This window comes from Scyliorhinus canicula, chromosome 3 (genome assembly GCF_902713615.1).
Source record: "Scyliorhinus canicula chromosome 3, sScyCan1.1, whole genome shotgun sequence".
NCBI lineage: Eukaryota > Metazoa > Chordata > Chondrichthyes > Carcharhiniformes > Scyliorhinidae > Scyliorhinus > Scyliorhinus canicula.
This window is the reverse complement of record NC_052148.1, coordinates 105,342,667-105,365,440: the sequence shown is the minus strand read 5'-3', so window position 1 is coordinate 105,365,440 and position 22,774 is coordinate 105,342,667. Positions and strand designations below refer to the sequence as shown.

General features: G+C 44.1%; 1 protein-coding gene across 1 annotated transcript in view; it reads left to right on the top strand.

Moving 5' to 3' along the window:
- Positions 1-22,774, top strand: part of adamts6 (ADAM metallopeptidase with thrombospondin type 1 motif, 6) — a 429,889-nt gene that overhangs the window by 151,801 nt on the left and 255,314 nt on the right. The window contains exons 8-9 of the mRNA XM_038791039.1: positions 18,105-18,148; positions 19,613-19,718. Coding sequence (XP_038646967.1) covers positions 18,105-18,148; positions 19,613-19,718 — 150 coding nt within the window. The remainder of the gene's footprint in view (positions 1-18,104; positions 18,149-19,612; positions 19,719-22,774) is intronic.

Genomic DNA, 22,774 nt, shown 5'->3' with positions numbered 1-22,774 from the left:
AGTTGATGTGGTATTGGATCTCCTCATCAATGGTGGCCATTTGAGAGAGTTGGCTGCCAAAGATGTGGGAGATATTCAACATATTCCAAAGTCTCTCATTTGACATAGCTGGAAAGTGGAATATTTAACTGCTCAGGCATGTGTTATGTGTGCTTTGGGTTGGCCACAATCATGAGCAGGCCGAGTCTCCTGTGTGCACAATTGAAGGGATCAAAAGTGGCTTGCAAAACTGGTGCACAGTGAGCAATAACACTGCAATCATCTGTAGATCATTTATGTCTATGGTGGTCAGTTCAATTTTGGCTTGGAGGTGATTGAGGTTAAAGAGTTTCTCACTACGTGGTATTTAGTACTCACACCAGAGGACAGTTGATTTTTGATGAGATAAATAGCCACTGTCAGATTGTGCTCCAAAGATTTGGATGTCAAAGAAACTTCACAATAATCCTGCAACTGCTTCAAGATGATTTGACGACAACTGTCTTGAGTGGGAGATCTGAAACTGACGCCTTCAAAATCTGGACAAGGGTCAAACAACACCCGATGATAGCCGCCATACTATAGCAATCTACTTGACCTCATGAAAGATCAAATGTAGATTTACTGTGAGGGCATGATTTAATGGGAAAAGTTCAATGTGTCATATCGGGTGTGGTTTCTCCGGTGCTTCCCGACGGCTGACCCGGCAAGATCGTGGCTTGTATCTAACGGCACTTAGTGCAGGAAATGACCCCCTATGAGCTTTACGACGGAACTGGTTGTTTCGCCAGCTGATTCGCCAGAACCGCACCTGGCAGCTCACTGCTAACGAGGGGGAGCTGCACATAAGCGCTCCCTCCAAAGACACTCTAAATCAGCACGCAGCCATGCCACTGCGTAGACCTGCTTCATACTTCGGAGATACCAAACTGGCCAGAGTCTGATGCCATGGGTGCGAGATGGGGCACCGTGCCCCCGAGAGGAACAGAGGACCAGCCACAGGACCACCATTGCCACCTGGGTGGCAGTGGCTCAGCCGTCCGTGCGGGCAGCTTAACCAGGAAGACCGCCGTGCAATATCGGAAGAAGACCAACAACCTCTGCGGGGCCGTACAGGTAAGTTGACCACCCAATAAGACGACAGCTGGTACCTCAACCTCCTCCAAAATAGTACCGTGCCGGTGCCCCAGCACACCTTAGCACCCATCAACACGGCCCACCCATGCTGAGTGGTTCCCACACGTGTCACCCGCTATAGACCCCCCTCTGATGCATCAAGCATGTGGCTCTCAATGCCCTCTCTTTGTCTCTAGGAGAAGTTGGTCCATAGTAGATAGGAAGGGCCAGACAGGCGGCGGGGAACCGGACATCAGAATCCTAACCCTATGAGGACCGTGTCCTGGAGATCACGGGGTTGACCGAGGGGAGAGCAGTCACCGAAAGCGAGTTTGGCCTGCCCCGTAGAGGTGAGGATCCACTGCTCCTTCACCCAGATAACCTGTCTCAAGTGAATTGGTCATGTCAGACAGAATGATTTTTCCCTCTCACTGACCACATGCATGTTTGCTCACAGGGTCACCATTCGATGGGGCCGGGCCATTCTGAGTCAACTCCCCCATCACTCCCAGGCCTTCCAAGAGAACATCTCCGAGGAGAGCTCTGAGGAGGCCATCATTGATGTGTCAGACCTATCACCCCACCTTCTACCAGCACAGAGACAGATACCTTGGTGGGTGACACTAGTGGGCAGGCTTCTGGGGCACAATTCCCCCATAATCAGTCGGCGTGCGTCAATGGCGGGGATTTCGCCAGTCTTTTTCATAAATTCTGTGTCGTCCCAGTTGGGGGCGTACACATTCACCAGGATTACCGATGCCCCTTCTCGCCCACCGCTGACCATGATGTACCGTCCCCCTGGGTCCGTAACTGTCCTAGTCTCAGTAAATCTTGTCCTCTTGCTGATCAGTATGGCCACTCCCATAGCCCTCGTCCTGTAGCATGCATGGTACGTCTGTCCCACCCAGCCCTTTCTTACCAGCAGTCTGTCCTTCTCCCTCAGGTGTGTCTCCTGCAGGAGATTATGTCCGCCTTCAGGCTTCTCAGGTGGGTTAAGACTCTGGATCTTTTCACTGGGCTGTTAAGTCCCCTGATGTTCCAGGTAACTATCCTGATGGGGGAGACTTTAACTTCCCCAATATTGACTGGGACTCACTTAGTGCTAGGGGCTTAGATGGGGCGGAGTTTATAAGGGGCATCCAGGAGGGTTTCTTTAAACAATATGTAGATAGTCCAACTAGGGAAGGGGCTATACTGGACCTGATATTGGGGAATGAGCCTGGCCAGGTGGTACAAGTTTCAGTCGGGGAGCATTTCGGGAACAGTGACCACAATTCCGTAAGTTTTAAAGTGCTGGTGGACAACGATAAGAGTGAACCTAGGGTGAATGTGCTAAATTGGGGGAAGGCTAATTATAACAATATTAGGCGGGAACTTAAGAACATAGATTGGGGGTGGATGTTTGAGGGTAAATCAACATCTGACATCTGGGAGGCTTTCAAATGTCAGTTGAAAGGAATTCAGGACCGGCATGTTCCTGTGCGGAAGAAGGATAAATATGGCAAATTTCAGGAACCTTGGATAACAAAAGATAGTGTAGGTCTCGTCAAAAAGAAAAAGGATGCCTTTGTCAGGGCTAGAAGGCTGGGAACAGACGAAGCCTGTGTGGAATATAAGGAAAGTAGGAAGGAACTTAAGCAAGGAGTCAGGAGGGCTAAAAGGGGTCACAAAAAGTAATTGGCAAATAGGCTTAAGGAAAATCCCAAGGCCTTTTAGAACATAGAGTGCAGAAGGAGGCCATTCGGCCCATCGAGTCTGCACCAACCCACTTAAGCCCTCTCTTCCACCCTATCCCCGTAATCCAATAACCCCTCCTTTGGTCACTAAGGGCAATTTATCATGGCCAATCCACCTAGCCTGCACGTCTTTGGACTGTGGGAGGAAACCGGAGCACCCGGAGGAAACCCACGCAGACACTGGGAGAACGTGCAGACTCCGCACAGACAGTGACCAAGTGGGGAATCACTCTGGGTGTACTTGTGTCACATGGACTGTAGCAGTTCAAAAAGGCAGTTTGTGGGAGCGGTGTAGTGGTATTGCCGCTGGACTAGTAATCCAGAGACCCACGGTAATGCTCTGGGGGCCTGGGTTCAAATCCCACCAGGGCTGATGGTGCCATAGGATTTCATGGCCTCCAGAGTCGATGTTGAAAACTCCTAGGGCATCTCCCTTCCGACTGTATACCACTGGCCTGCCACCTCTGCTCGGTCTGTCCTGCCAGTGAGACAGGACATACCCAGGGATGGTGATGTCTGGGACATTGTGAGGTATGATTCCATGAATATGACTATATCAGGGTGTTGCTTAACTTGTCTGTGAGACAGTTCTCCCAATTTTTGCATAAGCCCCGAGATGTTAGTAAGAAGGATTTTTCAGGGTTGACAGGGCTGTTGATTCTGGTACCTAGGCCGATGCCGGATGGAGCATTTGGTTTAATTCCTGGCATGTTTCTGGTGGGCACAGTGCCTATCGACTTTTCTGTCAGCGCCGGGTAATCTGGCCCACCCCACCCCATAACGTTCACCCCTAAATGTCAGCTTATGAACCACTGAACCGATGAAACTGGGGACCCCAAACCCATTGTGTCACTTTCTGCTCTCCAAGGCAGAAAACAACATGAGATCAAAGTATTCTGTGCTTCTGGATTGTGATATTGATTGGTTTTACAATTTGGATTGAAGGATATCAATAGGGGTTTTGTGGGTTCCTGCTGCCTTTGCTTTACTCAAAACACTAGATGTACATGCTTAAAAACTCGACTTCAAGAGCAGCCATACTGTGTGTGCCGCTCATCTGCAGATTTTGCACGTAGTTAAAGATATGAGAGACAGGAAAGAAATTGCATCGGTATGGATATCAGTGTAGATAATCTAGGAATGCTGCTGGAAGCCTACTTCTGTAACAAATATTTATCTCTGGATAGATTTTTATGATGTCTTACTTCCTCACAAAAAACAAAATAATTATTTTGGAACACAGCTAATTAAAGTTAATTTTAAAATATGACTTTTATCTCGAAGACACTTAAAAAAAGGTTTATTTTTGATGTGACACAAGGCCACATGTATTTCCATCGAATCCATAGAATTCCTACAGTATAGAGGAGGCCATTCGACCCGTCGAGCCTGCACTGACCATCTGAAAGGGCACCATACCTAGGCCCATTCCCCTGCCCTAGCCCCATAACTCCCATGCATTGATCCTGGTCAATCCACCTAACCTGCACATCTTTGGACATTGAGTATAAATAAGTCTTTCTTCAGCTTTGGAGTCCATCACAAAGCAAGGAATCAACATCAAAAAGGCCAAATTACTTTCTCATTTATTTCAAAGCAAGCACCAACAATTACAAACAACAGGTTCACCTCAAATCTGTTGCAGGGGCGATGTTGATATAGTTTCCTTTCCAGACAATCTGCTTTCCCAAGATTGACCTCATTTTCGATGCCTACCTGTTAGTTCCCTAATTTAAATTCTTAGATTTAGGAATTGGTACCAAACTTGGTTGACTTGTTTTGATTAAAGGTTATCATTTTGCTTTGTCAGACAGATTAATGTCAGTAGGCCCGCCAGATTTGGTGCCTCGCATAAAACAACTTCTGGTTAGTTTTTGAATGAACGTCATTCTTAATAATAATCTCTCATTGTCTGAACTAACACTTCAGCAATCACAGGAAATGTCCCTTACAACAGGAATTAAGTTGCAAAGTAGAGAGATATAGACTGGGATTTTCTAAGCATGCAACAATGGCTACACCCCAGGAAACTGCCTCAATAGGCGGGTTGAACCAGGAGAGGGTAGCTGCTGTCTCCTACCCTCAACAACTTAGTGATTAGTCTACCCTGGCCTGGCATGTGAAGGCAAGCACTGTGTTGTGGAATGCATGGAGCTCAACAAGACACAGAGGACGTCATGACCACCAACTATTAGAAGAAGAAAAGTCATCTTGACCTGAAACATAAACTGCTTCTCTCCACAGATGCTGCCTAAACTGCTGAACTTTTCAAATTTTCTTTTTTATAATCAAGATATATCCCTCTGAATGTCCACACGACATAAAGGTCCAGGAGTGTCTCAAGGCTCAAGTAAAGCATCATGAGAGAGACTTGAGAGTCGCCTGTGCACAATGACAATGGACACTCACTGCATTGAGGATGACTGGGTGACCTTCAGGGATATAGTGAACTCTACTGCTGTAAAGGCCCTTGACCCTACTCCTCATTAGCATCAATGATGAAAATAATGAGGAGATAGAACATTGGGCTGGATTTTCCGTTTCAGCGGCTAAGTGCCAGCTCAAAAGGATAATTTGTGGGCGTTACACGACACCGAAATCGGTGCTGAACCCTCACCGATTCCAGGACCGGTAATGGGCTAGCAGCGGCACCGGGTGAAACTCGCGTCTCCCGCGTTGAAAACGGCCGGAGAATGGCCTGGTCCCTGGCCGCGCATGCACAAACGACGTCCTGCAGTGGTCGTGCAGTGCAACATGGCGGCGGCTGATGCACGGACCTGATCCGCCACCTGCGACCCTACAGGCCACCCTCTGACCACCCTCCACCACTCCCCCCGGACAGTGGCACGGATCCCAGCTGAGTGTGGAGGCACTGGACACAGTCCGCAGCCACCACGCGGGTTCATGACTGCTGAGACCACACGTGTGGATTGCGGGAGGGTCTTCTAGTGATGCACCAACGAGATTGCAACGGTGCGTGATACGATTATGCCACTTCGGAGGGGGTGGAGCATGGCTGTCCAGCATGAAACCGGCACCGACCCCAATTTGGGCGTCGGAGCTCATTCTCCGCCCAATCGTTGATTACAATATTGCCGTCGGAGAATCCCACCCATTGCCTCTACAGGGTTCACCTCACTGACAAGTCATCATTATCCAAAAACAATACCTACTGAAACATCCGCAGAGTGGTCCAATGCAAGCTCAGGAGCTGCAGGACACGTGGCTGAATCTGAAAATTGATTACTTCAGTCATACGCTGACCACGAACATTGGAAGAGATTCTATGATGCTCTGAAATCTGTCTGGGGCTCCAGTCTACTGGTTCATCAATCCTCAGGTCAAAACAAGTCGGGCCAAAACAGCTGACAGAAAAAGCCCAAACGCTAGTAAGATGGGCAGAACAATTTAACCACAACCTCATCTGAAATGAAAGTCGCCATAGTCCCAGAGGACCATAGGCTGCTCTTCTTTTTGAAACAGGGAGCTGATTTAACCTGAGGGTCTCCACACCATACCTCAGGCAAGGGGCAACGTTGTGAAGGTAGGGCCCTCATGGATAACCTCAGCAGGTATGGTAATTGAAACCGTGCGTTTGGCGTCGCTCTTCACCTCGAACCAGCCATCCATCCAACTGAGCTAATCGGCCTAATGAATAGAAAAATCAACAGGCCGCCATAGGTTACCATCAACTGCTCTTGATGATCCTCTCATTTTGTTAGAAATGACAGACACAATCAAACTCCTGATTAGCGGCAAAATCCCAGGCCCTGATGTTATTCCTGCTGTGGTCTACCATGATGAGGTAAATGCCTGGTCAAGAAGCTCATGGACCTCTTTCATTCGATGTGGGAGCAAGGAACCAGCCCATGAAAATAGAAAAATGCTTCCATCGTCCACCTGTACAAGCAAAAAGGAACTCTCCAATCTTATCACGATCATAGAGGAATCTCATTTCTCTCCATCACCGGGAAAATCTTCACCAGAATCCTTGGGCGCGATTCAGCCACCGCATTGCATCCGGTTCCACAAGGGGTGCAACAGGCGAATCCTGCGAGAGTCCTAAATTGGGCTTCACATTGGGCGAATCGCGAGTCCCTCAACTTGTTCTGCCCAGCGAAAGGGCGTGATCCAGATGAGCATATTTAAATGAGCCAAAGAGACGTAAATGCAATGCAATCAAACGCCTGAATGGTTGGAAGGCAAGTTCCTTTTTGCTTTTGCAGGTGGATGATGGAAGCATTTTTCTATGGTCGGAATGCACCTGCCTCCCTTTGATGTGGTCAATGCTCATAAACATTAGGGTTCCACCACTTTGGCCACTGAATCATGAAGGAAGATGAATGAATCAAAGCTGAAGATGGTTTGTAGAAGCTGCCACTCACAGACACTACTAAAAAGCTGTGAATGGTTTACAGCTAATGGACAAGTGGGAACCAGATGCAGGCACAGCATTCCAGGAATGGACACATGGAGCTTCAAGGTAAGTGTTCCAGCTGTAATTCTGTAGTTCTTCTCACTGCTCCTGTCTGGACTGCTCTCTTGCTTCCACAGGGGTCTCTTTTCTCGGGGGATGGGGGGGCGCCCCTGTGTCCCTGTGGGGGTTCACCGTTCCGATGGGGGTCCCTCCATTATCAGGAGTCCCTGTGGGGTCTCCCTATTTCAGAGGTCCCTGGACCTCACTATTGGGCTGCCCGCTCAAAATGGCAGCCTGACAGCGGGATTCCCCGAGGAATCCCTCGTATTCCACGCCATGCATACATTTGCATGGCAAGGAATACTGAATTGCTTGCTAGTTTTTTGGTAAACTGATTGCAATTTACCTCGGGCGGGAGAACATAGGGCGGGATACTCCGCCCCCGCGCTGGGCCCCCGCCGGCATCGGGATTCTATGTCTCACCAACTTGCCAATGGGGTTTCCCATTGTGGGCAGCCCCACACCGTCAGGAAATTTCAGGGATTAGTGCGCTGCTGGTGCAATGGAGAATCCCCACAGCGGAGAATCCAATCCATAGTCTCTCAAATGGAGAATCCAGTCCTTAATGCCTCCATATATCAATAGAACTTCCAATGAATAACTGTTTTATATATTATGTCGAAGCTAAAGAAGATTAGCAATTGGCTTTTATAATTATACTGAACACCTTAAAGAGTTTCTTATACCTTGTTTTCTTTTATGGTATTGTGTAATGAGGAGGGATTAATTAATTACTTCATAGATAAGGATCCCCTCTGGAGTAGTGACCATAGTCTGGTAGAATTCAAAATTCCACACTTACATTCTAGAATTATACAAAGGAAATTACATAGGCAAGAGGAGAGATTTGGCCTGAGTAGAGAGGGCAGGAAGACTAAAAGGTAGGAAAGCTACTGAGCAGTGGCACTTGTTTAAGGAGATGCTCAATTCCTCACAACTAAAATATATTCTAGTGAGGAAGAAAGATGGTAAGAGCGGTAAAAAACATCCATGGCTAAACAAGGAGGCCAAGGACGTTCCAAAGACAAAAACTGAGGTACATCATATTACAAAGGCCAGGGTAGGTGGAAAGTTGGGAAACTTTCAAACAAACATAAAGAAAGGGATACTAAAAAAGTAATACGAAGAGCTAAAGTAAATTACAACAGAAAACTAGCGCAAAATATCAAAAATGAGAGGCAAATATTCTATAATTACATAAAAGTGAAGAGTGTCGCTAAAATGAATGTTGGTCCCTTGGAAGATGAAACTGGTGAGTTAATAGTGGGGAACACAGAAATGACGGAGATGCTAAATCGATATTTTGCCTCAGTTTTCATGGTGGAGGACATTGGTACCAAGATTGCCGAGTTTTTAGAGGAATGGGCAATTCAGAGGTAATAGAAAGGGAGGAACATGGAACAATCAACATCAATAGGGAAACGGTACTCAACAAACTATTAGGAATTTGGGCAGACAAGGCTCCCAGGCCTGACGGCCGACATCCTAGGGTGTTAAAGGAAGTGGCAGCTGAGATAGTGGATCCACTGATTATAACATTCCAAAATTTCCTGGACAGGGGAAACGTTCCAGTGGATTGGAAAAATGCTAACATAACATAACTTCAAGAAGGGAGGGAGGCAGATTATGGGGAATTACAGACCAGTTGGTTTAACATCTGTTGTTGGGAAATTGTTAATCAATTATCAATGAAGTAAAAACAGATCATTTGGAAAGTCAAAACGCAATCCATCAGAGTCAACATGGTTTATGAAGGCCAAATTATGTTTGACTAATTTGCCAGAGTTCTTCGAAGATGTAACAAGCAAGGTGGGGATCCTGTAGGTGTAGTATATCTGGACTTCTGAAAGGCGTTTGATAAGGTGCCACAGAGAACGTTAATTGACAAGGTGAGATCACATGTGATTAGGGCTAATTTATTGGCTTGCATAGAAGACTGGCTGCCTGATAAATGGTCTTTTCTGGTTGGCAAGTTGTGACTAGTAGGGTGCCACAGGGTTTGGTCCTTGGGCCCCAGCTATTTGCAATCTACATAAACGACTTGGATACAGGGATAGAAGGTTCCATAGCCAAATTTGGAGATGACACAAAAATAGGTGGACAGTGAGTTGCAGTGAAGATATAAGTACCTTACTAATGGATATAGATAGGTTGGAAGAGTGAGCCAAAATGTGGCAGGTGGAGTTTATTATAATCTTTATTATTGTCACAAGTAGGCTTACATTAACATTGCAATGAAGTTACTGTGAAAATCCCCTGGTCACCACACTTCAGCACCTGTTCGGGTACACTGAGAGAGAATTCAGAATGTCCAATACACCTAACAGCATGTCTTTCAGGACTTGTGGGAGGAAACCAGAGCACCCGGACGAAACCTGCGCAGACAAGGGGAGAATGTGCAGACTCCACACAGACAGTGACCTAAGCCTGGAATCTCACTTGGGACTTTGGTGCTGTGAAGCAACAGTTCTAACCACTGTGTCACCGTGCCGCCCGTGGATAATGTGGATAAGTGTGAGGTCATGAATTTTGGTTGGAAAAATGGGAAGGCAACTTATTATCTAAATGGGGAGAGACTTTGGGGTGCTCCCTTGCAGAGAGATCTGGGGTCCTCGTTTATGAGTCAAAGAAAGCTAGCATGCAGGTACAGCAGGTAATAAAGAAAGCGAATGGAATGTTGGCATTTATAGCTAAAGGAATAGAATATAAAGGTAAGGAAGTGTTGTTGCAACTATACATGGCATTGATGAGATCCCACCTGGGGTTTTGTGCACAGTTTTGATCCCCTTATTTGAGGAACGATATAATGGCATTGGGGGCAGTTCAGAGAAGATTCACTAGGTTGATTTTAGAGATGAGGAGTTTGTCGTATGAAGAAAGATGAGCAGTTTAGGTCTATACTCTCTAGAGTTTAGAAGAATGAGGGGAGATTAAATTGAGGTATACAAGATCATAAAAGCTATGGATAAAGTAGATGTGGATCAGATGCTTCCTCTTCTGCTCCTACATCTTATGAACTTATAAAAATATTCTTCACAGTATCACTTGGGTAGTAAGATGTGCCACCACCTCACAGATTTGGTATTCATCGCTCAGTGATGGGTTAGCACTCTTTATTGTTGATGTTGTATATGTTGCTCCTGGTGTTGCTGGAGTTGGAGATGGTTCTGATATTGTGTCACTTGTTAATGATTTGGTCGATGTTCCACCACTTGTTCATGATGCTATTGATGTCTCACTGATCAGTGATGGCCCTGGTGTTGCTGATGATCTTTCCTGATTCATCAGCTCTGGTGTAGGTCGAATATGGATTCTGTTTCTCTCATCGACTAACCAGTTTCACTCTTGATGATGTAAGACCTTGGAGTCACTGCTTCACCAACTACTTTTGCTACAAATTCATAGGATTGGGTCCTGTGCAAGTGCAGTTTGTCCCCTCAACAACTCAGGCAAGGATTTAGCATGCTTGTTGAAATGTTGACCTCCTTCTACTTGTACATCAATAAGTTGTTGTCTTACCTCCTCCTGGTCATTTGGAGGATGTATTTTGATCGGTGAAGTTGTCTTATACTTTCTGCCATTGAGTAACTCTGTCGGAGATCTCATATGAGCCTTGAGAGGTGTAACTCAGAGTAACAATAAAACAAGGTTTAGGTCTTCCTTTGGTTCTCAGCATTTCCTGAAGGTTCTCTTGACCATCTGGATGTGAGTATCTATAAATCCATGTCCCTTTGGATAATGTGGTGATGAGATGATGATGTTGTACCTCCCCTGTTCAAAGTCCTTGAACTCTCCGGAGGTGATTGGGGTTCCAGTGTCACCTTCTTTCATAAATCCTTTGCTCAGCAAACAGAACTTGTGTGGCTGGGATGATTGTTGTAGCCCACAAATCTTTCACCTTTTCTGATAAAAGGTAACTTTGAGTAATAATCTGCTACTGTGTGATGCCATTCTTGATTGTGAATAAACCAGCTTTCACTGTATGCCATGGTCTGGGTGGTACTTCAGTAGCTCCCATCTCTTCTTTCTGCTGTGCATTTCTATACTTTTGGCATACACTGCATGTAGACACCATTCACTCAATGTCGATCCAGTACACAGCTGATCTGGCTCTGAGATTACACTTCTGTATTTCGATGTGACCTTCGTGTAGCTTCTGGAGAGATTCTTTCTGCATTATTTGGGGTATTGATTACACTGGATCCGGCCAGCAGAACAGGTTCTAGTGATGGGCCAAACCGCCGTATTGATGGTTATCTTTCATGGATCACTTGCTGAATGGGCATCTGTAACTCTTTGTCTTTGTTTGTCTCATCTCTAATTTGACTCTGTTTTGGTGGTGTTACATTCACTGTATGATGGATCTTTAAACCTAGATCTTTTATCTCATGTTAATCCTGTGGTCTCAACTAAGCCAGCGCACCTGCAAGCACCATTTCTCTTTGTAGTTTGTATTTCAGAGTGAAGTTGTAACTCTGAGCCTCAAGAGCAGCCTCTGCAATCTCTACTGGTGTTTGACAGAGATTTAGCCTGTAAATTTGCTCTCGTGCCTGATGATCACTCTCCACTCTGAACTTCCATTGAGATTTGTATGGAATTTCTCACATCTATTCTTGACTGCCAAAAGCTCTCTTTTAAAAAGGGCTCGGCTGATGCTCAGCTTTGGATAACAATGCTTTTGCCTTTTCAAGCATCTGCTTGCAGAGTGACATGTTTCTCTGTGTTGTCTGTTGACAGGTTTGTCTCCTTGCATACTGCTTCTTTGAATTTGCTGAAACCCCTGTTATGTGTCTCTGACCACTGATACTCGATATTTTCTTTCATCAGCTCTTGTAGGTTTTCTGTGTGTTCTAACATGTGAGGTATGAATGAAATCACTTGCTGGATCAAGCCAAGGGAACCTGTCAGCTCTCTCTTATCTCTTGGAGCTTCCATCTCAGAGATAGCTGTGACAGTTTCAGCACTTGTTTGGCTCTGTCAGGTGCGTACACCATTCCAAAGAACTGGCATCCTGTAACCATTACAATGCGTTTATTTGCATTTCGCCTGATCCCAGTTTTCCTGGTTCTCCTGGCTTCATGTCGTAGATATCTTTTTCATCTACACCATAGATCTGGCTGTTATTAGCTATGTTGAGTGCTCCTTTGCATCTCATCTACTTTCTGCTGGGACATATCCTGGCTCATTTTAAGGCCAAATGGTAGTTGCAGGAATTTATACTGCCCAAAGGACGTGTTGAATGTTTCAACAATGATGCTTTCTTGTCAAGTTCATGCTCCAGGGGGAAGCACGGTGGCACAGTGGTTAGCATTGCTGCCTACGGCGCTGAGGACCCGGGTTCGAATCCCGGCCCTGGGTCACTGTCCGTGTGGAGTTTGCACATTCCCCCCGTGTCTGCGTGGGTTTCACCCCCACAACCCAAAGATGTGCAGGTTAGGTGGATTGGCCACGCTAAATTGCCCCTTAATTGGGAAAAATAATTGGGCACTCTTAATTTATTTTTTAGAAAGTTCATGCTCCAGCAGCCATTTATGACACCAAGGTTGTTGAAAATCTTTATTCCTGCCAGTGCTGGCGTCATCTTTTCCAGTGTTGGATTCGGGAAGTGATTCCTCTTTGTTGCTTGATTACAATCTTGGGGATGCAGGCAAATTTGTAGCCACCCATTTGGTTCCTCGCTCACAATAATGGAATTTACCCAGCCTGTAGGCTTTGACTCTGGCAATCACTCATTTTTCTTCCATCTCTTGGAACTGTCTTTCAAGCTATCCTTTTAGTTCAGTTGGTACAGTACTCTACACGGAAGGATGAATCACTGGCTTCTTCAGTGGAGCAAAAGTGATGTGATACTCAAAACCTTCAAAGCATCCAACCGCCTCATCGATATGTTCTGTAGGACAAGGGGACCGCAGCAGTTTAGGTTGACACAGTGGTTAGCACTGCCTCATGACGCCAGAGACCCAAGTTAGAGTCTGGCCATGGGTGACTGTGTGTGTAGTTTGTAAGTTTTCTCTGTGTCTCTGTGGTTTCCTCAGGGCACTCCGGTTTCCTCCCACAGTCCAAAGATGTGCAGGTTACAGTGAGTTATGGGGTTAGGGTGGGGCAGTGGACCTGGATGGAGTGCTGTTTCTGAGGGTTGGTGCAGACTCGATGGACGAATGGCCTCTTTCTGCACTGTTGGGATTCTATGAAGAATGCGGCTAACCATTACCGTCAAGGTCATTTAGGGATGTGCAATAAATGCTGGCCAAACCCTAACCCATAAAATTAAAGTAAAATAAATTTCCGATCGGAAGTTATTCTTCACCGGGAGTACTAACTTCCACCCTCAATGATTCCTCCTTCAACTGCTCCATGCCAAGATAACAGGACCATCTGTTCCTGTGACATATAACATGTAGTTAATGTTTTTTTTCTGTGTTCCTCTGATTTGGGTCGCTCCCAGCTGTTGATCCTCTGTTCCATTATATGCTGTCAGCATGATGTTGCTCAGGTTCAGAGCAACTTTTTTTGGCAAACCAATTTCTTTCAAATTTTCAGACAAGGGCCGGGATTCTCCGAAATTAACGGTGTCAATGGGCTTCCTGGCCCAGCAATTCATTGGTCTTCAGGGGGCTGGCGCAGTGCCAGAGTGCTGCACGCTGCTCTGGCGCCGAAAGGCTGCCCTGCATGGCCGGCCCGGGCCCACACATGTGCGGAGCAACATGTCGGGGACCTTACAGCGGGTCGTGCGGAAGGAGGTAGGCCCCCTCCAGATCGTGGTCACCCGCCGAACGGATGTCTATTGTGTCCTCAATGCCATCGTCATCCTCCAGGATATGGATACTTTGTTTTCATTCCTTCTATTCTCCCTGTTGCTCCGCTCTGGTAACACCCTTTCCACCTTATTTCTTTTGTTTTGCATATCTTTCTTCAGTGATTGGGATTTCCACAAACTCTGCAGATTAACCTGTATGTGAGACATTTTCTTCTGTTTATGAACACATGGTTGTCCACAGCTCATGCACATCTTCCGCTCCGTCTGCTGTGCATTATTTTGTTGCTGTTTCACTGCACCAACCTTGACTTAACTGAAGGTTATCGGTTAGGGTGGTAAGCATCTGCATCTGTCTACTTGTCACTCCCTGTGCTCTGGCAGTGTCAGCAGGCTGTGATATCGTGAACTTGTCCTTTCCGGCAGAGCTTTGTACATCAGGGTGTACGGAGCCCCAAATGAGCTGATATTCCAGCCTCTTATCCATTTCCTTGGAATTAGACTTGCTGGCTACATTGCTCAATCTTAAGAAACTGTCAACAGACTCACCTGGTTCCTGCCTCAGGCTTTGAGGCTCACATTTGACTTTGGCTGGATTTATGCTGCATTTGTTAAAGATTTTACCTGGGCTTTTACTGCTATCCTCACTGCTCTGCTTGCTGTTACACAGTTCCAAACCTTTCTCTCCTGCATGTAGAATGATGTAGCTTACCCTTTCCTCTTCATTCATGCCTTATCGAAAACTGAATGTCAATCTGCACTTCTTTTGTTTAAATGCCTCTATGACACTATCAGCCTCCCAATCCATCCTGAGTTGGAACTGTTATGTTCGTTGCTGCAGAACCGATTGGCATTTCGGTTTTTCTTTGCACAACCCACCCATTTTCTCTTCCTCTGGCGCTAATTTGGATTGACCTTTCCCAATCTAAGCATTTATTTTGTTTATGTCGCTTGAGTTTTACTCGCAGACATCTACTACCACCATATGTGATTGGTTGCAGAAGTTGAAAAATTACGTCATCTTACACCGATCCAGGAGCTGACATCGAATGTATTTCTCAGAGTTTACTATGCGCTACAGAGTGATATCTTGTTGATTTGGTACACTGACTGTAGTGCAGTAGTAAGTGTTGTGACATTCTTTATTTGCATGTGTACGCGCATAATAATAGAGTTCCAACTCTTTTTGACTTACATATTTCTTTATATTCAGAGTACCCAATTATTCTTTTCCAATTAAGGGGCAATTTAGCATGGCCAATCCATCTACCCTCAACATTTTTGGGTTGTGGGGGCGAAACCCACGCAAACATGGGGAGAATTTGCAAACTCCACACGGACAGTGACCCAGAGCCGGGATCGAACCTGGGACCTCGGCGTTGTGAGGCAGCAGTGCTAACCACTTGCGCCACCGTGCTGCCCCCTGCTTGAATAATATAACAATACAACACTCATCAGCCCTTCACTGGCATTGAAATGGGCCAACACATGAGGATTCCACCAGCTTCATTGAGGTAGCCCCCAAGCAGCTTCCCGAGGGGGGCAAGAAGCTTCCTTGTTGGCTGCTCAATTGGGTTCAGGGTATCGTAATTCAGACCAGTTCACTGGAAGAGGGGGCAGGGTCAGCGGTTACCATTTGGGCTGAATTCTCCGGTTCCCCTGCCGCATGTTTCGTGGCGGCATACCGTTCACTAGTGGTGGGATTCTATATTCACGCCAATTGTCAGTGTCATTTCCCATTGAAGCCACCTCACACCACGGGAAAATCCATGGGCGGGAGCGTGCTGCCGATGGGAAAAATGAATCTCAACAGCTGGAGAATTCTGGCCCGGTTTTAAGACGATGCAGTTCGAAGTGGTACGATAGAGGCTGAGCTTGGCAGCGGCAAACCTCATTTTATACGAGTTCACTGTTTTTAAAAAGACTGTCACCAGCCTACACTGTCCGGTTTCTCCCGCTGACCTCCGAAATGTGGAAACTTTGAACTTGACATCTTTTCTCCTAAAACATGAATGTGCAAATGGCAGCCACAGCAATGGCTGCTGATTCGAGGCCAGAACGTAGCTCATTTCCCTGGGTCCAACCTCCATTCCCATCCCATCCCGGCGACTGATTTTGTGACAGACCCTCTCTCGGACCCAGATGCCCAGAAAATACTTCTGACGACAAGAGATTGGTTCACAATGTGGAATTGAACCTGCCTCCTGATTACCAACTCTTAGGGGAAAATCGGCCCCAGATCTCTACTTTTATGACTAAGACAGTTGATACTTAAGCTAAGTACAGTGGGTACTGGAAATCGGAGTAAAAAGCAGGAAATGCTGGCAATACTCAGCAGATGGTTAAAATTCTGTGGTGAGAAAAACAGAGTTTGTTGCAGGTCAATGACGTCTCCTCCTTCATCCTTGCCTGTTTATTACCTTTCCCAGTTGACATTTTCCTCCTCTTTTCCTACTTTCTGGTCTCTTTTCTGATCCTCACTAGCTCAAGTTTTACCAAATTTCCAGGTCCACCCCTTCTGTGTTTCTTGTCCCTCCCATCATGATATCCAACTCACACTTTTAAATTGTAATTTCCACAGTCTTTTCGATTAAAATCTATTCTACTGCTTGCATCCCCCTCTGTACAAGAGCATGGATAATTGTTTAGTTTAGATGAAGCCAGTTTATTTGTTCAGCTTCCCCTTTCCCAAAACTTGTCTAAGTATCCAAGTGCTCCCTTAATCTTTAAAGCCATACACTGATGTGTCCATTTTGAACCTTTCCTGAATTTATGTGGTTTTGGGAGCAATTTTGAGATTGTTTCCCTTTTCAATCTGAAGCGTAATTCCTCAAACTCCTTTATATGGATCTTTGGACTATTTTACATCACATCAATCATGATGCCTGAATGATTAACCCTCCCTTTTCCAAATGTTTCCCATGACACTCGGAAGGCAACACTTCAATAAGAATACGGGGAGTCCACTCCGAGTAAAAATAAGAACAACGTTTTATTTATACAAATGATATATATACACTACCTGGTCAGTGCCTTACTGGCCGACCTTATATACAGGGTAAACATGCGAGACATTAAACACGATCCAGAACTCTTCACCCCCCCCGCCAACCCACTCATGTAACCTCTTCCTCCAAATGCTTGTGAGATCTATCTTCCTTTGTAGGTGTTACAAGTCAGTCGGTACCCCATACAACTATTAAGTAGCATCTGCGTTAGCCTTCAAATACATTTAGATACACTCATGCACCAAACATTGGCCTTTTGAGCCTGAAATTTATGTGTATCTCGATACATTGCTTAAAGGTATTTTGATTGTCCACATTCATTTGCCACTCTTGGGGAAAGAGCTGACACTGCTCAGGAAAAGGATATCTTTTATGTGATGCCCGAAGGAGAGTAATGGAAGCAACATCCTAATGTCATTATGTTACTGCCACTCAGTGTTGAAGGGGTATCACTTCTGCAGTTCACAGTACTGTTAACCTGGACTTATCCTATTGGCTTGGGGAAGATGTTTTCCAGTCAAAGAATGAAGAAGACCTGTTTCGGGAAGTATTCTATTTTTTAAAATAAATGTGATGTACCTTTTGTTTCGCCATTTATAAGCCCTTTTAAAAAAAAACCAGCATTCATATCACCATCTTGGAAGCTCATCATCCATCCATGGTTAGAATTTTCTTTATTTTATTTAAACGGAAAGGTCCCAGATCCAGCCATTTGCTGTGATTATATGTTTCCAGACATGCTGCTTCTCTTCATCTCAAACCATATTCTTTTCTTTGAGGCTTATGACTACAAAGATCGAGTTTAACTTTTGTTTTTAACTGGCTGATGTCCCATTGGCTTGAAGCCAGCTGCTGTAAGCGTGCTGTGCACATCATTTCACTACAGTGCTGAAAATGCCAATACTAGCTGGAAACATATACTATTCCCAATCCTCATCGACAAATGTTAACCATGCTTTGTTAATGGACTAGCTATATACAACAAAACAATATTTAATATGCCACTGAATTCTTCCTAATTTCTCCCCTCGTAGATATGACATCTGTACCTATAAAAACAAGCCCTGTGGAACTCTGGGTAAGTTTTTACTGCTGCAGTTAATATTATTTTCCAGTCGTTCTTATTGATCCATTATATATTTTTTATTTTGATGCAGTTTGTTTTCCTTCACCCGAATAAATAGGGCAATTTATTTTCGATTATTTTAAGCTGTCCTTTATAATTATTTGAGGCTTTCAAATTAGGTGAAGCATTGTTCTCTTTTCCTGATACGTGTTCTCAACTTGGAACATTATGCATATATAACTAATATATATGATAACTAACGTTGTTTCCAGTAATGCACTCGCAAATTTATTCATGTATCACTGTTTTTTTTTCAATTTTGTCATGGTAACTATTGTTGTACCTTCCCAGCCTGTCGAATGTTATCTTCAGGAGACTACCATGATCGACAATAGAACACCTTATTGATACATTGAATTTTGTAGCACTGTATCTCAGTATATTTTGCCCACACAAACAAAAACACAGTTACGCTGAGTTCATGTGTTGCGCACAAACCCCTTGACTTTTATTTGTTACATTTTTACGAGGGTAGATTTTACATTCCACATCAGGACTTCATGGTTCTTGACTGTGTTGCAGTTTGCTCCAGCATATATGTTGTGCAATAGTTATCTCATTATCAGAATCTAATTTTCATGCACAATCTATCACTTTTGTCATTGGTAGAAATTATGCTGGGACAATTAAAAAAACTGCTGACTGATGCTTTCTAACTCTACAATTTGCCTTCAAGCTTAAATTAGATTGGCTCCTACAAAGCTTAAAGGTGCACAGATTATACTGTGTGTAAAAAATATAGAAATGCACCTTATGGCCAGAAACTGTATTTTTCATTAAATATTTAGATATTTTCTTATGGATAATTTATTACTTAAAACATTGAAAGATAAATTCCTCACTGCAACTCTGTGCTATTTCAGAATTATTTGCTCTTCTATTTATAAAACTGCTCCACGTGACAAATTCAAACGTGTTAAGATAACTCTTACTTATTTCAACAATCTGCTGTAATATAAACAAATCACTAGTCCAAAAAAAATTGCTTGACAAAAAAGTACATTTTACTCCTTGCTAGGTAAGAATAGAAGAAAAAATAGAAATGTTGGTTTTAGTTCCCTCTTCAGGTTCAGGTTTCAGGTGGTCCCATGTTACCAGAAGTAAATTTATAAATCTAACCCCTAGTCTAGACGTTTTCCAGCGCTGGCTGTGGCTCAAAAAAAATTAATGTCTGGCCTGTAAAGAGCAATTCCCCCCAGTGAATACGCAAATGACTATAAACTTAACCTTATGCCAATTATTCCTTCTGTGTATGTATGTTTTTTAAAATCTATATATATATATATATATATATTGTTTATATATATTTATATATGTGTGTGTGTATATATATCTCGAACCTAAGCCTTTATTACAAGGGTATTTAAGACTGAAACGCCTTGGCTTGACCCTTTGTGTCTCCCTGTATTTATTCAGGCTTGGCCTCAGTGGCTGGAATGTGCGAGCCTGAACGAAGCTGCAGCATCAATGAAGATATTGGCTTGGGTTCAGCATTCACAATTGCACATGAGATTGGTCACAAGTGAGTGAATTAAAAGTAATCCCTATTCCCAATTTTAAAATGAATTCTTTGTATTTCTTTGCCAGATTCACAGAAATGCAATTCTTAGTAACTTGAGGTGATATTAGTTTATGAATCCTAACTATAAATGTCAAATAAGTGATATTTCCCCCTGTTGTGCCTCCTGTCTGTGGTACAGTAGCTGTAAATACATGCTTTCTTTTTTGGAAAAAAGTGACAGTGAGTTTTAATAATATTTTAACACTTCAGCTTATCGCTACATTGCACACTCCTCCTGCTTCCACCCTTTCCCCTTTCCAATTGACTTTTCTCTACAGTATATCCAGTATCATTCAGGACTGATTATTATGAACCAATCAAAGATGATTCTAACTCTAATTTATGTTCGGAGTGACTGGTCTTCAATTTTCACTTCTCCCTATGGACATTGGGAAATTTCTGCTGCAGACTCTTAAGGCCCATATTTTCACCACAAAGGGGAGCCTTTCCATCAGGTTGTAAATGGTGGAAGCACACAAATAACTCACGTCTTGGAGACATGGTACTTCCCATTTTTGTTGGGGGCAGGAATGGGGTGGGGTGCATTTCATGCATGCGTGGTTCATGGTGATCAGTTACCTGCACTTAAGTTGAATCTATATAATATGAACTCTTTAAAGTATTCATTGGCAAACTGCGGCCCATTTTCTGAGAGTCCATGGTCTGGTTTTCCCTCTTTTGCAAATATCTCCTTCAGTGATTTAATCAGTGCTTCACATGTGTGGCTCTGCAGTTGCTTGGCTTCTATCTATCTGAAGTAGTCATCTGCTTTGTAATTCTCTGCCTCAGAAGATCGTGGAGGTGGCGTCATTAAATATTCCTAAGGGGACGTAGATAGATTTTGTTAGGCAAGGGAATCGTAGGTTATCAGGGTAGATGGGAATGTTGAAGTTGCAAAACAAATAGATAAGCCATGATCTTATCGAATGGTGGATCAGTTATGAGGGGCCAAATGGGCTACTTCTGCTCCTATTTTGTATGTTTGTATGTACTATGATCAAGGACATCCTACCTCCATGTACAAAGAGATCTCTCTTAAGACAGTCCCATGGACTTGATGACCGGCAAGTTACATCAATGGTTTTCTTGTCTTCTGATGTTGAGTAGCACAAGTAATAAGGTTTGATATAATCTCTTCCAATGAGTTAGAGATACCTGGCCACCAAACAGAATACCTTGATCTGGTTCAACATTTTCTTGCCAAAGTGTCCTTTGTACAATTATTGCTGTACGCCAAGCCTCTGAACACTCAGAATGACTGATCCCTCATGAGATGAGTAATTCATCAAGTACACTAACATGTCATCTTTATTCACAATATTGCCTGGGAATGGGTTTGTGTGGCATGTCTCCTGGCTATCCTGGCATAAACAGACACACAGACTGGAAATTTGCTACTGTTCACGCCGGCAGGATCTTCCATCCCTGCCGACAACGCATTCCTGATATGGGTTTTATTGCAGCAAGAAGTGCATTCAACAGGAAACTCCGTTGACACCGTGGGACCAGAAGATCCCGTCACCGATCAATGGAGGCCACTCACGTCGCCGCAAAACATGTGGAAGGTTGCACGCTAACTACCACTTACTTGTTTTGATTCAAGATGAAGGGTAATGTGGTTTGCTGTCTTCAGTTTTCCTAGTCCTGTGACATTGAGAAAAATAATTTGTGACTCCAGCAAACACACAATGTGTATCCGATTGAGAAGAAAAGACTCTTAAGGGGATGGAGAATCTACCATGGATAAGCAAGTAAGTTAAAGAGGGTACTTAGTTGAAAGTAAAAATATTTAACATGGCAAAGGTTAATGGTAGGCCAGAAGAAGGATAGATTCAGAATGTAGCAAAGATGAACTTTAAAAAATAATCAGGAGGGGAAAAGAAAATATGAGGACAAGCTAGCGATAAACATAAAACCGACGATAAGAACTTATTAAAAGGAAGAGAAGAATAAAAGAAAGCATTGACCCTTTAGACAATGAAACTGGGGAAGTAATTAGGGATAACATCAGAGGAGTTAAATAGGTATCGGTCTTTACTGTAGAGGGTACAAGAAGCATCCCAGAAATAGTAAATGTGATTAAAGGCTGTTAAGCCCCCTTGACCTGATGGTTTGCACCCCAGGATCTTAGAAGAGGTATCCATAGAGATTGAGGATGCATTGGTAGTAGTTTTTCCAAAAATGCTTGGATTCTGGAACTGTGCCAAAGGATTGCAAAACTGCCAATGTGGTTTCCTTGTTCAAAAAGTGAAGGAGGCAAAATGCAGGAAGCTACAGGACAGTTAGTCTAACTTCAGTCATTGGAAAAATATTAGAATTGATTATTTAGGCGAAAGTAGCAGTGCATTTGGAAAGTCATAGTCTGATTGAGCAGAGTCAGCATGGTTTCATGAAGGGAAAATTATGGGCTGGATTCTCCGGTCCTGCAGTTTAGATTGGATTGGATTTGTTTCATTGTCACGTGTACCGAGGTATAGTGAAGAGTATTGTTCTACGTACAGTCCAGACAGATCATTCCATTATTGAAAAAAAAAATGGCAAACATAAAATACATTAAATACATAGACACAGGCATTGGGTGAGCATACAGGAGTGTAATACTACTCTGTAGAGAGGATGTGTAAAAAGATCCGATCAGTCTGTAAGAGGGTCATTTAGGAGTCTGGTAAAAGCAGGGAAGAAGCTGTTTTTGAATCTGTTAGTGCGTGTTCTCAGACCTTTGTATCTCCTGCCCGACGGAAGAAGATGGAAGAGTCAATAACCTGGGTAGGAGGGGTTTTTGATTATGCTGCCTGCTTTCTTACAGTCTTGGGCTGAGCAGTTGCCATACTAGGCTGTGATGCAGCCCGATAGGATGCTTTCTATGATGCATCTGTAAAAGTTCGTAAGAGTTAATGGGGACATGCCAAATTTCCTTAGTTTCCTGATAAAGTATAGGCACTGCTGTGCTTTCTTGGTCGTAGCATCGACATGGGTGGAGCAGGACAGATTTTTGGGGATGTGCACACCTAGGAATT